The following is a 14,348-nucleotide window of genomic DNA, read 5'->3' on the forward strand; positions in this document are numbered from 1 at the left end:
TCGGTTGTGTGATAGTAAAGGGTTAACCTTCTGCCGTGTGGCAGTGAAAGGGTTAAATGAACACTTCATCCAAAAAATAAAGCTGATTTATTATACTCATAATCTGACACATATCCCAAAACTATAAACCGGTCTTGTACAAATTAATTTGGTTTCAGAGTTATAGTTTTAATTTTCATCATTTCACTGAGATATTTATTGATTCCTGGAATAACATACATCAAAAACATCTTAACTCTTTAACTCAATAACGCCTCAAACCAAATTAACTTGTACACGACAGTTTATAGTTTTGGGATATGTATGAGATTATGGGCATCATATATAAATAAGATTAACCTCTTCTGTTCTGAATGTGTTTCTGTCTTCAATAATGTTGCCATAAGAACACCTTAGATTAGAATATTACAAATGTTTTAACAAATCTGAGAGCTGTCAATTGTACATTTATCTTTCAACATGATTTTTTGAAGAAAGAAATATTTGTCAGTTCTAACTGTTGCCACCTATATGAATACATTTAGATTTTGATAAAATTGTCTAACAAAGTGATTATCTTCTACACCACTTTTAAAACTGTTTTTGTGGAAACTAAAATGATATTGTTACAAATATTTTGAATATGTAAAGGAATACAAAATCATAATATGCAAAATAATCTTTAAAAAAAAGAAAACATGGAAATACAGATGACAAATGATAACGAGGACAAACTACCACTATGGGTGAAATGTCCACATTTAGCACACAATGCTGCTATTGTAAAATGACACTGGACAGTTTTAATCTATATATTCTGCGAATCATGGCTATGTACAGAGAAACTTCCACATTCAATTTCATTGACATTTTTAGTTAAAAACAAAAGGTTCATAGGAGCTTCACACAGCAACAAATAAATACTACAAATGTTATATACTATGACTTACAAGACAACAGTGACAGAATACTATTCCCACTAGAAGCTTAGAATGGAATTTAAAGCACGTGTCTTCTGGGACTTTATACTCCTGGATTGTAGATAAATCATTTTAGGAAATATTATTAAAGAGACATGTTCAGATCTGAGAAGCAGCAGTGAGTAAAAACCAGGCAACAAAGCTACTGTTTTACAATGAATCAGAATCGAGGAATCCACTTTGATCTCCATACAAACCACTTAATTTAGACCGAAAATCGTATCTTCTATTCATTAGAGCTTCACGTTTTCCTCATTAGTGTCATACTGTACTTTACTGTACAATAATTCCAATCACAAAAGTACGGGGTAATTTCATGGTCGCCCGACAAACACCTGCGTTCAGATTCTATGTGCATGGAGCAGGTCACTAATAGTGAACGGTTCAGATTCATGGAGCGGGTCACTAATAGTGAACGGTTCAGATTCATGGAGGTCACTATCGGGGTAATAGTGAACGGTTCAGATTCATGGAGCAGGTCACTAGTAGTGAACGGTTCAGATTCATGGAGGCCACTATCGGGGTAATAGTGAACGGTTCAGATTCATGGAGGTCACTATCGGGGGAATAGTGAACGGTTCAGATTCATGGAGGCCACTATCGGGGTAATAGTGAACGGTTCAGATTCATGGAGGTCACTATCGGGGTAATAGTGAACGGTTCAGATTCGTGGAGGTCACTATCGGGGTAATAGTGAACGGTTCAGATTCGTGGAGGTCACTATCGGGGTAATAGTGAACGGTTCAGATTCGTGGAGGTCACTATCGGGGTAATAGTGAACGGTTCAGATTCATGGAGGCCACTATCGGGGTAATAGTGAATGGTTCAGATTCATGGAGGTCACTATCGGGATAATAGTGAACGGTTCAGATTCATGGAGCAGGTCACTAGTAGTGAACGGTTCAGATTCACGGAGCAGGTCATTAATAGTGAACGGTTCAGATTCATGGAGGCCACTATCAGGGTAATAGTGAACGGTTGAGATTCATGGAGGTCACTATCGGGGTAATAGTGAACGGTTGAGATTCATGGAGGTCACTATCGGGGTAATAGTGAACGGTTGAGATTCATGGAGGTCACTATCGGGGTAATAGTGAACGGTTGAGATTCATGGAGGTCACTATCGGGGTAATAGTGAACGGTTCAGATTCATGGAGGTCACTATCGGGGTAATAGTGAACGGTTCAGATTCGTGGAGGTCACTATCGGGGTAATAGTGAACGGTTCAGATTCATGGAGGTCACTATCGGGGTAATAGTGAACGGTTCAGATTCATGGAGGTCACTATCGGGGTAATAGTGAACGGTTCAGATTCATGGAGGTCACTATCGGGGTAATAGTGAACGGTTGAGATTCATGGAGGTCACTATCGGGGTAATAGTGAACGGTTCCTTTCCAACATGATGGGAACACAAGCTGCACTGGAAGAAGCCCTTTCTGGTTTTGCATCCGCCCCAAAAATCTTCAGATTAAAATAAATAAATAAGAGTAAACAAGAGAAGCTAATTTGGAATTTACAAAGAAAAATAGCACAGATCTTTTTTTTTGTAATCTCTGGAGTAAAGCTGGCATCAAAAACAGTCAGCATTCACATGATCGGGCAGAACAGTCCCTGCTACAAAGCCACAAATAAAGTGCAAAGCAAGTAGCAGACTAAACAATAGAAAAGATACACTTAACGTTGTGTAAAAACCTGACATGATGGGCAAAATATAAAATAAAAGTGAGGTTTTTAAATATGCTCCACTTGAGCCTAGTTAGATGAGAATCCTATACACGTGACAGATCAGAATCTGCTCATAGTCGTCTATCGTGTCATGCTTCATAAGATATGGTTCAAGTTCCGGTATGCAAACAATTAGTGCAAGTGCCGATATCCTCAGTCAATGCCAGAGCAGGAGAGAATTAGCTTCCATTTGCTTTGCCAGACAATAAGAGTACACCGAGAGGAGGCGGCGGGACGGTTATCGTGGTTTACGGGAAACTATCATTTACACTCATATGTAAATATGTAACGTGATGCTACGTTAGGAGGGGTTTGGTGCGAACGCAAGCGTGACTCTTGGTGAATCCAGAGAGGGGACAACTTAAAACGCAGAGGAGTCTCGTCCAATATGGGACTGAAAGATCGAATGTCATTTGGTCTAACAGACAAGACATTGTCACACAAAATACATTCTTTCAGCGACAATGAATTTGTGTTACGCAGAGATGGAGGTAACGAGAGTCACTTATCAATACACTTTGAGGAAGTTGTCGAAGAGGAAAAAGCCACACATGCATCCCTTTAGGTGACGGCTTTATCTTCACATGTAGAGCGTTGTGTCGAATCAAACCTGCGTAGCTAGAGAGAAGGCCTTCGTTCAGAGGGTTCGACTTTCGTTTTTAGTCATGCATTTTGTTTCAGCTATAGCGTATGTACAAGTATATTCTGAGTGTATATATTCTTCAACATGGAAAGATGAACGGAAAATAAAAAGCTAAACACATGTACGCCGAATGTTCATCTGAATGGCATACTTGGCCTCATCCGCTTCAGTTTGGCTCAAACGGATACTCTTAACACTTTCAGTGCCCACCACGTGATAAGACGTTTTATCAGCCCAATGGCTGAATGCCCACCACGACAATTAGAGTTTTATTTTTTTATTAGCGATCTGAATTCATATTTCATATCAACCGAGTCTCCCGTTGGTATGCAGCCCCTGTAGGAGCTCAGATGTGAAAAAAGCGCCCCCTATCGTCTCCCAGATGGTAATGCACCCTTTTGGAATGGACTCAATGAAAATGGATGAGAAAAGAAAAATCCGGAATCCACATTTTACTTCTCAGGCATGTACCCCGAGCCGATCGGATTCATTGTGGAGCATCAGAACAGCGTGGAATATGTGTTTACAGTATGTAGCGTTGGATCAATAAAAACGATCGAATTTTTGGAATGGCGATCAGGAATTGGAATGATCTTTTTGGAGAACATCTGATCTGAGGTAAGGAATCTATTTTACAAGTCTTGGGATAATCAGAGTTGTATTCGCTGAGATCTCAGCGTTCGCCCTGTGTGTGTGTGGGCGATCGCTTTAAGGAAATCAGAGAATCGATTTTTCAGATGGCCTATATAGCGTGCATATGTACACATATACTATCGATAATCTAGCGTTTATTTGAAAACTATTCATAAATAGGCCGAAAAATGACAACGTTCTAGAATATTCCAGTACAGGGCGATTATCATGGAATATTTATATTTTCCTTGAAAACGAGGGCTTTTCAAAATGCTATAAAACGAAAATGAACCGATAAAAAAACAATCCGCTTCGACAATGTTGACTGGAAAACGAGTCATTGATAAGCGACGGGCAGATTAGACACGGTCATAATTTAAAACATAGATTAGGCGTTATTAACGCTAACATTGAAGTGGATGGTGGACATTCAAGCGGTAAATCAAGATTAAGCTTGGGCTCTGAAAGTGTTAAGCAAACTTTTGAAATGTTTAGATATATTCTATATAATAATATATGTGTTTTATATATTTGTTTCAGTGATTTAATGGCCAGATTTCTTCTTTTCCATCTCACTTGCATAGGAACCACAATTCTATTGGAGGCAAACAGAACCACTGATGGGTCATGTTACTGTACAATAGACGATGATACAGAACCACTGATGGTCGTGTTACTGTACAATAGACGATGATACAGAACCACTGATGGGTCGTTACTGTACAATAGACGATGATACAGAACCACTGATGGGTCGTGTTACTGTACAATAGACGATGATCGTGTAGGCTGAAAAGAAATGTCTCCAACGTTTGAGGTTTTGTAATAAATTAACTGCGATTCCTTTTTTCACGGCGGTAAATGTTTCCATAAGGGGTTTAGTTTAGGTAAAGCAAATGATAAGCACACATTTTCTGTACATACACATTACAATATTAAAAACATGATCCCATACATCTATGAAAAGTTCACAGGGAAACTCTGACAAAAGGCAAAGGCAGATCCGTTTTGTTCCTTACTGAAATCCAACTCCTAAAAAGTGAACATGGTGTCATGCGAGCTGTAGAGTTTACAAGTGTGTGTGTGTGGCTGGTCCTACAGCTATCGGCTCACTTTAACCGCCCGAGTTCGACAGTTGACAACTAGCAGAACTGGCGTGGATGCTAGTGTGTGTCGTCTCAAAAGCTAATTCTTTACATTTACAAAAGCTACACAATTTCTAAATCTAACCTATTCAATATCTATAAGTTGCTTTGCGTTGTATTTTAAATATACAGTTATGAATCAATAAGGGATGTAGTGGGATATGATATCAATATGTAAATCTGGCAGAAATGTGTGTAAACACTAATCACCATTGAAAAGGTGGTGTAAACAATTTGTATACTCTACATCCCTGATTTGATGCTGTAACAGCACGCTTTTGTAACAATCTCTGCTGTGTACAAAGCAGAATGGAAGGGGGACGCTTTTAATCATGTAAATTCTAAATAGTCCAACACTACCTTGTTATATAAAAACTAGATATTTTGTAAGTAGTATGTGGAGGGGCACGAAAACGTGTTGACTGCATTTTTGTTAGAGTTTCCCTTTCAAGGAGCAGAAAGCCTCCCCATATTTGCACCCTCCTTCTCATACTTTGAACCAAACCAAACATTTGTTTTTTATATATATATACACATATATATAAAACATCAAGAATTTGGCTATAAATTGTACCAGTACAAAATACAGTACATTGATTTGTCAAACCTTACACAACATAACCACAAATATCACTGACCAAGAGTAAAGTTCCTTTCAAATACAAGAAAATGTTACAAGGTTTACGAAAATACATTGTCACATTAGACACTGAAGTATGATTATAATACTTATGTAAGGCAAAATCAGGTGATATCACAGTGACAAGTTCAAAAAGGTTTCTGAAGATTTTCTGTTCCGTTGCTTAAAAATAGTTACCGGTACCTTCCTTGAAAGGAAGATCACTCAGAACCGGCAAAAACAAACTAAAAAAAAAAATAGAAAAAATAAGCGACATTTGCTAAGCCAACTATGGAAGTATCTGAACATTTAACATTTTTGAAAATTAAATTAAGCGTAAAACCAAAAGATTTCAGGACAATGTAACATTTTCCGGGCTAGCGAGAACGAGTAATATTTGTGGACTTAATTGAATGTGGTAACATCTACAGGTCCTCTGTCAGGAGACCGGCACGTTAAAGAGCGTAGGAGCAGTTATGGGGAGGGTTTTGCAGTCCGTTGACCAAGTATCTAAAGAAAATACATATGTAAACACGGCATGTAGGTAATTAAATCAATAACTACATACAAATCACATCAGTGCAATTTGTACAATTATGACTACAGCGGAAAGCATTTTGGCATCAAACTTAAATTATGAAATGAAATATATAAAATGTTCAAATTAATAAATAATTCAATAAATAAAAAATGAAAACATGTAAAAAAAAATACATAGAACATCAAACTTATGACACATGACAAAAATATAAACATTTGGTTGTCAAAAAATAAAGCTTTGGTGAAATATAAAGCCGTTATGGTGTATGATGGGGAAACCAAGTCCTTTGGTTCCAGGGTGGCTGGCTGTGACTCTGCCCCGTGACAGGTCTGGTTCAGCCCACTCGTCCTAGCAGCTTCTTGCTACTAGTAAATAAATATATATATATATATTAAAAAGGAAATTCAAAAGACAATATGAAAACAAAAACATGTGCATTGTTGGGATAAACGTGAACGTTATACTGTAAACACAGCAGGCTAGCAAAAGCGCTGAGCGACCAATCTTATTCAAAATGACAGCAGTGCCATTCCCTGGCCGAGCCACCGGAGGTCCTCGTGCCCCGCTGTCTCTGGGTGGCGAGGGGGTGGGACAGCTGAAGGGCCCGCTGTCTCTGGGTGGCGCGTGGCGAGGAGGGCGAGGGGGTGGGACAGCTGAAGGGCCATGCGACTATAGGGAGAGGACTCACACCCGCCCCTATGTTTCTCTTCAATCCCCAGATAGTTTTTTTTTCTCTTTCATTCTTCTTTAGTTTCTGGGTTCTTCCTGGGTTACAGCCGGTCCATCCTGAAGGTGTCCTCTGTGGCCGGGTCGGCCAGCACCATGTCGGGGTCGTTCAGCATGTGCAGCCCGTCCAGCGTGAGCGGGTCCATCTTCAGCTCGTCCAGCGGGAACTGAGAGTCCGTGTCGAAGCCCACGTCCCCGACACCCTGGAGTGAGTTGGTCAGCTCTTTGGAGAGGCTGGGTGGAGACTCACCTGTGACTGAGGAGAGACACGTGATGCGTGTTAATTTAACATCTGTCCCGACTGTGGTGGGGAGTCTAACCCTAACCCTGGGGACTCAGGTGTGAGAGAGAGACAGACTCAGGCCGTACCTGTAAGGATGATGTTGGGGATGTTGCCATGGCTACTGTAGCTGCCCCCAGTCAGGCCCATCATGGCTGCCTGCGTGTAGTTCAGGGTGGAGCACGGGCTGTACAGGCTGCCGGAGCTGATGGGGTTCTCGATCATGTTGAACTGCTCCAGCTAGCGGACACAAGAGAAACACAGGCGTCAAGTCAAGAGTTTTATTCGTCACGGCATACAAGCATACAGTGAAATGCGGGTGGTCATGCCCGGGTAATCATTTTTATGAAACCCCCCCCCCCCCCTTTTTTTTAACATATTTGTTTCACATGTATGTGTAAGATTATAACAGTTTGTTGGTTTCCTTAAACATATACGTGAATGAACAAAATTAAGTTTAAAAAAAAATATAGGCGAGAGACACTGGTATCGAATCCGGCTATATATATATATATATATATTTTTTTTTTTACCTTTACGAGTAATACACGATCACTCGAGTATAGCATGCGATCAATCGATCTGGATTTGTCTTAAAAATGCCCATCCTTAGTGGAAATGTGCCATTAATGTTGGTGTGGATTGTGTCACCTGGTGAGAAAGAGCGTTGGTCTGCCTCGATGCCAACTGCTGGTCATAGAAGGAATCCCCAAATATACTGCCCACCACTGGGATGTGCTGGAAGACAAGGAAAACAAGCCAGAACATTTGGAAATGAACAAAGATGGTTATGATGGCATCTCTGACTCCATTGCCTAAACCCTAGGCTCTGCTACCCATACTATACAACTCTGTTGCCTCGACTCAATTTATATACCTGCATTTAACCCATAGCTCTGTGTGATGGCATGTACTGCTGTATATTAGGGGTGGGGGGAAAATCGATACGTAGTAGTATTGCGATACTTTGCATGGCGATACTGTATCGATACAGGGACGCCAAGTATCGATAGTTAATTATTCATAAAAAAATTAGGCATTGTTAATTTCAATACCTGTAATAGTACAGTAGTCCAGTAGACACACGTGTGCATTCAGTTAAGTTGGAATATGACTGTAATACAAACAGTTCAGTTTGTCAGGTACATGCAACACAGATTACAGTGTTTACATCTGTCTGCTTGAGAAAATACCCTGTTCTGCAATAAAAATTATTGAAGTGAGATGAACAGACTGAACTTTATTTTATTAGATAAAACATGTTGACAAAGTTTTACTTTGCAGTTGAAAAAAAGTAATAAATCGCAATATATCGCAATATTAATATCGCAATACCCAGCATATCGCAATATATTTAGTATCACAATACTATCGTATCGTGACTCAAGTATCGTGATGGTATCGTATCGTGAGGCCTCTGGTGATCCCCACCCCTGCTGTATATACCATATAGTTATTCTCACCGCATACATATGTATCCACACCTGTCAGTACTTACCTGCACATAGTCCTGTTACATATCTGTAGATACTATATCGATACATATCCTACTCTTACTAGTTACACTGCTGGCCAGTACCGTCTTTATACCCGTCTCACTGTACATATTAATACTACAACTCTGTACATACATCTGCTTAGCACTACACTCAGCACTACTAGTTTGTATATTTTGTACCCAGTTTAATCACCTGTACATTCTATATTATTTACTGCTACATTTGCACGCTGGTTAGATGCCAAACCTCTTTTCGTTGTACAGTGCTTGTGCTGTATGATGACAATACATTTGAATCATCTAATCTAATTAATTTAAAACAAAAGAAGAAGAAGAAAATAGGCACAGATAGAAACTTGCAAGGAGGTGAGTTTTATCCAATCCCACAAGCAGACGTGTCAGCGATGCCAAGACAGAAGCAAGAGGCAAATTCAAAAACTAGACAAAAGTCAGACTAAGCATCGACCAAAGCAAATGGTTTTTCATGACGCAAGAATACATTTGCGATGAGGTGGGCGCCACTCAAATGAAACATTGTGAGATATTACAGCGGCTGGATCCCTTCATTCAGAGCCTTTCGTCCCGCGGATCAAACGTGATGATTCAGCCTTCCTTGTTTCTGAGGGTCCCCTTGTGTGAGGGAGTAAGGGGGTGCTGCCGACATTTATATAATCTATAAATAAATGTAATGTCATGTCTCTCCAGCACTCTGTCTCGTTCTGAAGACTATAGGTTACAGAAGCGCTCTGCATCGAATTTCAAGAAAATATATCTATCTACCCGCCTATGTTCAGCAAATCAGCCAGTGCCACAAGCAGATGAAGCAGAAAGACAGAATTTGGTCGTCTGATGCTCAATCAGAACAGGTGGAGTGAAGAGGTAGGTCATCAGCAGGTTTTTAAAGTGGAGAGAGAATTAGCATTTCGGATGTCCTTTAATTTAATAGATTACTTCTGCATCATCAAAACAGGTCGTGGTCAATATGAGATACCAGTATCGGTGCACCAGTGCATGTTGGATGAATAGGCCTATATGAAGATCTTTCTTATAACCATAAACACTCAAAGGGGCTCAATATTATCATGCAGCACACAGTGACGAATGTGTAGTGAAGAGGAAAATGGATGTGCGATTGCAGACACCATGAATGACGACTGCAGATAGCAATGAGAAGCAGTCCAACAGGGTTAGAATTAGCTCCCCAGGCGCAAAGCCCCCCCCCCCCCCAAAAAGCAGTTTGGTGGTTGCGCGGCGCCCTTACTTGAGGCGAGCCGCCAGGGGAGAATCCTTGATTGGAGACTGGGGAGGTTGGAGACTGATTGGCTGGTGAACCAGTCTGATTGCGGTACTGTAGGTAGGAAGAGCATTAGCTACAGTAGCACTGAGCTCCATGACAGTCACACAAATCTCAAAGGAAGGGATCTGAGATGGGATTAGAAGCCCAATCCCATCATTCAACTATTGTTGACCTTTCTGTAGGTGCCACTTGTGACCTTCTATTCACCTAGCACCTACTACTTGATAAAGACTTAACCCAAACTATATTCACCTAGCACCTACTACTTTATAAAGACTTAACCCAAACTATATTCACCTAGCACCTACTACTTTATAAAGACTTAACCCAAACTATATTCACCTAGCACCTACTACTTTATAAAGACTTAACCCAAACTATATTTACCTAGCACCTACTACTTTATAAAGACTTAACCCAAACTATATTCACCTAGCACCTACTACTTGATAAAGACTTAACCCAAACTATATTCACCTAGCACCTACTACTTGATAAAGACTTAACCCAAACTATATTCACCTAGCACCTACTACTTTATAAAGACTTAACCCAAACTATATTCACCTAGCACCTACTACTTGATAAAGACTTAACCCAAACTATATTCACCTAGCACCTACTACTTTATAAAGACTTAACCCAAACTATATTCACCTAGCACCTACTACTTTATAAAGACTTAACCCAAACTATATTCACCTAGCACCTACTACTTTATAAAGACTTAACCCAAACTATATTCACCTAGCACCTACTACTTTATAAAGACTTAACCCAAACTATATTCACCTAGCACCTACTACTTTATAAAGACTTAACCCAAACTATATTCACCTAGCACCTACTACTTTATAAAGACTTAACCCAAACTATATTCACCTAGCACCTACTACTTTATAAAGACTTAACCCAAACTATATTCACCTAGCACCTACTACTTTATAAAGACTTAACCCAAACTATATTCACCTAGCACCTACTACTTTATAAAGACTTAACCCAAACTATATTCACCTAGCACCTACTACTTTATAAAGACTTAACCCAAACTATATTCACCTAGCACCTACTACTTTATAAAGACTTAACCCAAACTATATTCACCTAGCACCTACTACTTTATAAAGACTTAACCCAAACTATATTCACCTAGCACCTACTACTTTATAAAGACTTAACCCAAACTATATTCACCTAGCACCTACTACTTTATAAAGACTTAACCCAAACTATATTCACCTAGCACCTACTACTTTATAAAGACTTAACCCAAACTATATTTACCTAGCACCTAGTCCTGGTGCACTTTGAGGGCTTAGAAGTTTCATCTCTATTCCGGCACAATCATTTCAATTATGTCTTTCAAAAGGAGACTACAAAATAATTATGAATTAATTGGTTGATTATACAATGTCTTGGCCGCTGTTAAAAGGAAAGGATATGCAGCCAGTAATCAGGTCATTTTAGTGTATTCTGACAAATTGACAGCATCCCTTTCAAAGCCATTCTCATCATCTAACCCCAACCCAACACCACAACACGAACAGTCAACAACCGAACGGGTCGTTCACACAGTGCACATGAAAAGATTCTGAATGAGGAAAATGGGCCCAGCCATAAGTCAAGATTTTCCATCAAGATTTCTTTTTTTTTCTCCTTCAAATATTCAACCAAATGCTAGTTAGTTACATGAAAGAAAACCAATGAATGAATAAGACGACGTACAGAGTTGAGGTTGATGCTGGCGGTGGTCTGGACCTGGATGTCTGGAGCGGCCTGGGCGGGCGTGACGCCGCTGGCCGGCAGGGCGATGAGCTGGACGCCCTGGGACAGGTCGCTGAGCAGCTGGGCCTGGGCCTGGGGGGTCAGCTGGCTGAACAGGGGGTACTGGGCCAGCTGCTGCTCCAGGCTCAGGGCCTCCATCGGCACCGCAGCCTGGGGAGAGAGAGAGGGCCGAGCCCAAGAGAACATGACCATTTAGAGAGAATCCTCCACTGGAACATGTCTAGGACAGTTAGGTTCTCTAACTTTTTTTATACCAGGACCCCATTTTATTTAGGATATTTTTTTGGCGACCCCACACTTTCACCCATTCAGCGCCAAACACGAGATTTCTTGTGTTTAAAATCCAAGCGTTGAGCGCCAAAAACGGAGATCTTCCGATTTTCTCATACTAAGCACTCGCGCGGCGGGCCTTGTGAGTGTGGGTTGGACCTGCAATGATGATTGAATCCCGCCAGGTGGCAGTATCGCCTACCTTATGAACATACACGGGCCAGCTTAGTGTGGGCGGCTCCACAGCCCCCAAACACGCTCGACAATGGCGATCGCCCTAGAGTGAACTATTGGATATTATGAAAAAGACTAAATGGATTATATGGATGATGATTATGGACGATAAGGTGCGTTTCCACCAGACTATGTTGGACTATGTTGGACTCAGCACTTCTGGTAAATCATAAAAATACTATAGTCAAACCGGCCGATGAGGAAACCCATTGGGCTCCGTCTATAGTCTGGCCCGAGCAGATTATAGTATAGACGCAGAAGACAACGGATGAAGGGCCACCTAACGTTATATGTATTGATCCTGTTCTGATTCAAGACACTTGGACTCAAAGCGAGAGTGGAGTACCGTCTAACAAAGGTAACGTCTATTTTGCCGAACCCCCAATGTGTTTACCTTTGACCTGGCAATAATATAGGTTTCAAGCGAGCAGCCGCGAGATTTGCGCATACGCTGCACAAAACACACGTTATCTCACGATCTAGAAAACCAGCCTGGATTATTGTGAACCGGGGCGATGTTTAGCGTGGTATAGCGCACAAAAGAAGGTATGTAGAAATTAACTGTTTTGGCCCTGTTGGACTATAAAATGAGCCATACTATGGTCTCCATAGCTATAATATAGAATATACGATGGGTTCGCAAACATCGTGAAAATGGTCAATAACGCTGGTGCCAGGGAGTAAAGATGGGAAAACAGCGTGGCAGTCTATCTATCTAATCTATCGCGTAATCTCAATTTGGAATTAAGGAATATCAAAATAAAAGCACACGTTGAATTTTATCATGCATAATATTTATTAGAAAATTGTATTACAGCACTATGTTATCAACGCACATTCATAAAACAAGGCATATTTAGCCAAAAATATGTTGCCAGAACATTAAAAGATTAAATTTTTTATTTTGCGCTCCGTCACCTACCCACGACCCCACTTTGGGTCGCGACCCGTAGTTTGAGAACCCCTGGTCTAGGACACGGTGTAGATGAAGATGCCTCACCTGGGTGATGTGAATGGGGGAGGACATGGTGTAGATGAAGATGCCTCACCTGGGTGATGTGAATGGGGGAGGACACGGTGTAGATGAAGATGCCTCACCTGGGTGATGTGAATGGGGGAGGACATGGTGTAGATGAAGATGCCTCACCTGGGTGATGTGAATGGGGGAGGACATGGTGTAGATGAAGATGCCTCACCTGGGTGATGTGAATGGGGGAGGACATGGTGTAGATGAAGATGCCTCACCTGGGTGATGTGAATGGGGGAGGACATGGTGTAGATGAAGATGCCTCACCTGGGTGATGTGAATGGGGGAGGACACGGTGTAGATGAAGATGCCTCACCTGGGTGATGTGAATGGGGGAGGACATGGTGTAGATCAGTGGTCACCAACCCGTCGATCTTGATCGACTGGTCGATCTTTGATACTGTCCCTGTAGATCTTTCCATGAAAATTAAAAATTAAAAAAAAAAAAAAAAAAAAACGTTTTTTTTTTTAGATCTTACCTTGAGAGTCCACATTACAGTTCTACCTTTGTTTTGATGTGAAAAGTGATGCTGCACTTAGCACTGACTGAGAAAGTACACATACAGTTCTACTTTTGTTTTGATGTGAAAATGATACTGCACTTAGCACTGACTGCACTTAGCACTGACTGAGAAAGTAAACATTACAGTTCTACTTTATAAAATGCTAATTGTAAATATGTTTGTCAATGTTAATAATATGAGAGTCCACATTACAGTTCTACTTTTGTTCTGATGTGAAAAGTGATGCTGCACTTAGCACTGACTGCACTTAGCACTGACTGAGAAAGTAAACATTACAGTTCTACTTTATAAAATGCTAATTGTAAATATGTTTGTCAATGTTAATAATATGAGAGTCCACATTACAGTTCTACTTTTGTTTTGATGTGAAAAGTGATGCTGCATAAGATGACTGCACTTAGCACTGACTGAGAAAGTACATAATAGTTCTACTTTGAC

At 40.6% G+C, this 14,348-nt stretch overlaps 1 protein-coding gene across 1 annotated transcript in view; it reads right to left on the reverse strand.

Moving 5' to 3' along the window:
• Window positions 1–683: 683 nt before the first annotated feature.
• Window positions 684–14,348, reverse strand: part of LOC311232447 (CREB-regulated transcription coactivator 1-like) — a 36,105-nt gene continuing 22,440 nt past the window's right edge. Inside the window, exons 10-14 of the mRNA XM_084319250.1 lie at window positions 11,796–12,005; window positions 10,032–10,118; window positions 7,924–8,010; window positions 7,362–7,512; window positions 684–7,248 (exon numbers count right to left, since the gene is read on the reverse strand). Of these exons, the coding sequence (XP_084175376.1) occupies window positions 7,037–7,248; window positions 7,362–7,512; window positions 7,924–8,010; window positions 10,032–10,118; window positions 11,796–12,005 (747 nt within the window). The 3' untranslated portion in view covers window positions 684–7,036. The remainder of the gene's footprint in view (window positions 7,249–7,361; window positions 7,513–7,923; window positions 8,011–10,031; window positions 10,119–11,795; window positions 12,006–14,348) is intronic.

The sequence above is a fragment of the Notolepis coatsorum genome (assembly GCF_963971535.1).
Source record: "Notolepis coatsorum genome assembly, chromosome: 7".
In the NCBI taxonomy this organism is placed as follows: domain Eukaryota; kingdom Metazoa; phylum Chordata; class Actinopteri; order Aulopiformes; family Paralepididae; genus Notolepis; species Notolepis coatsorum.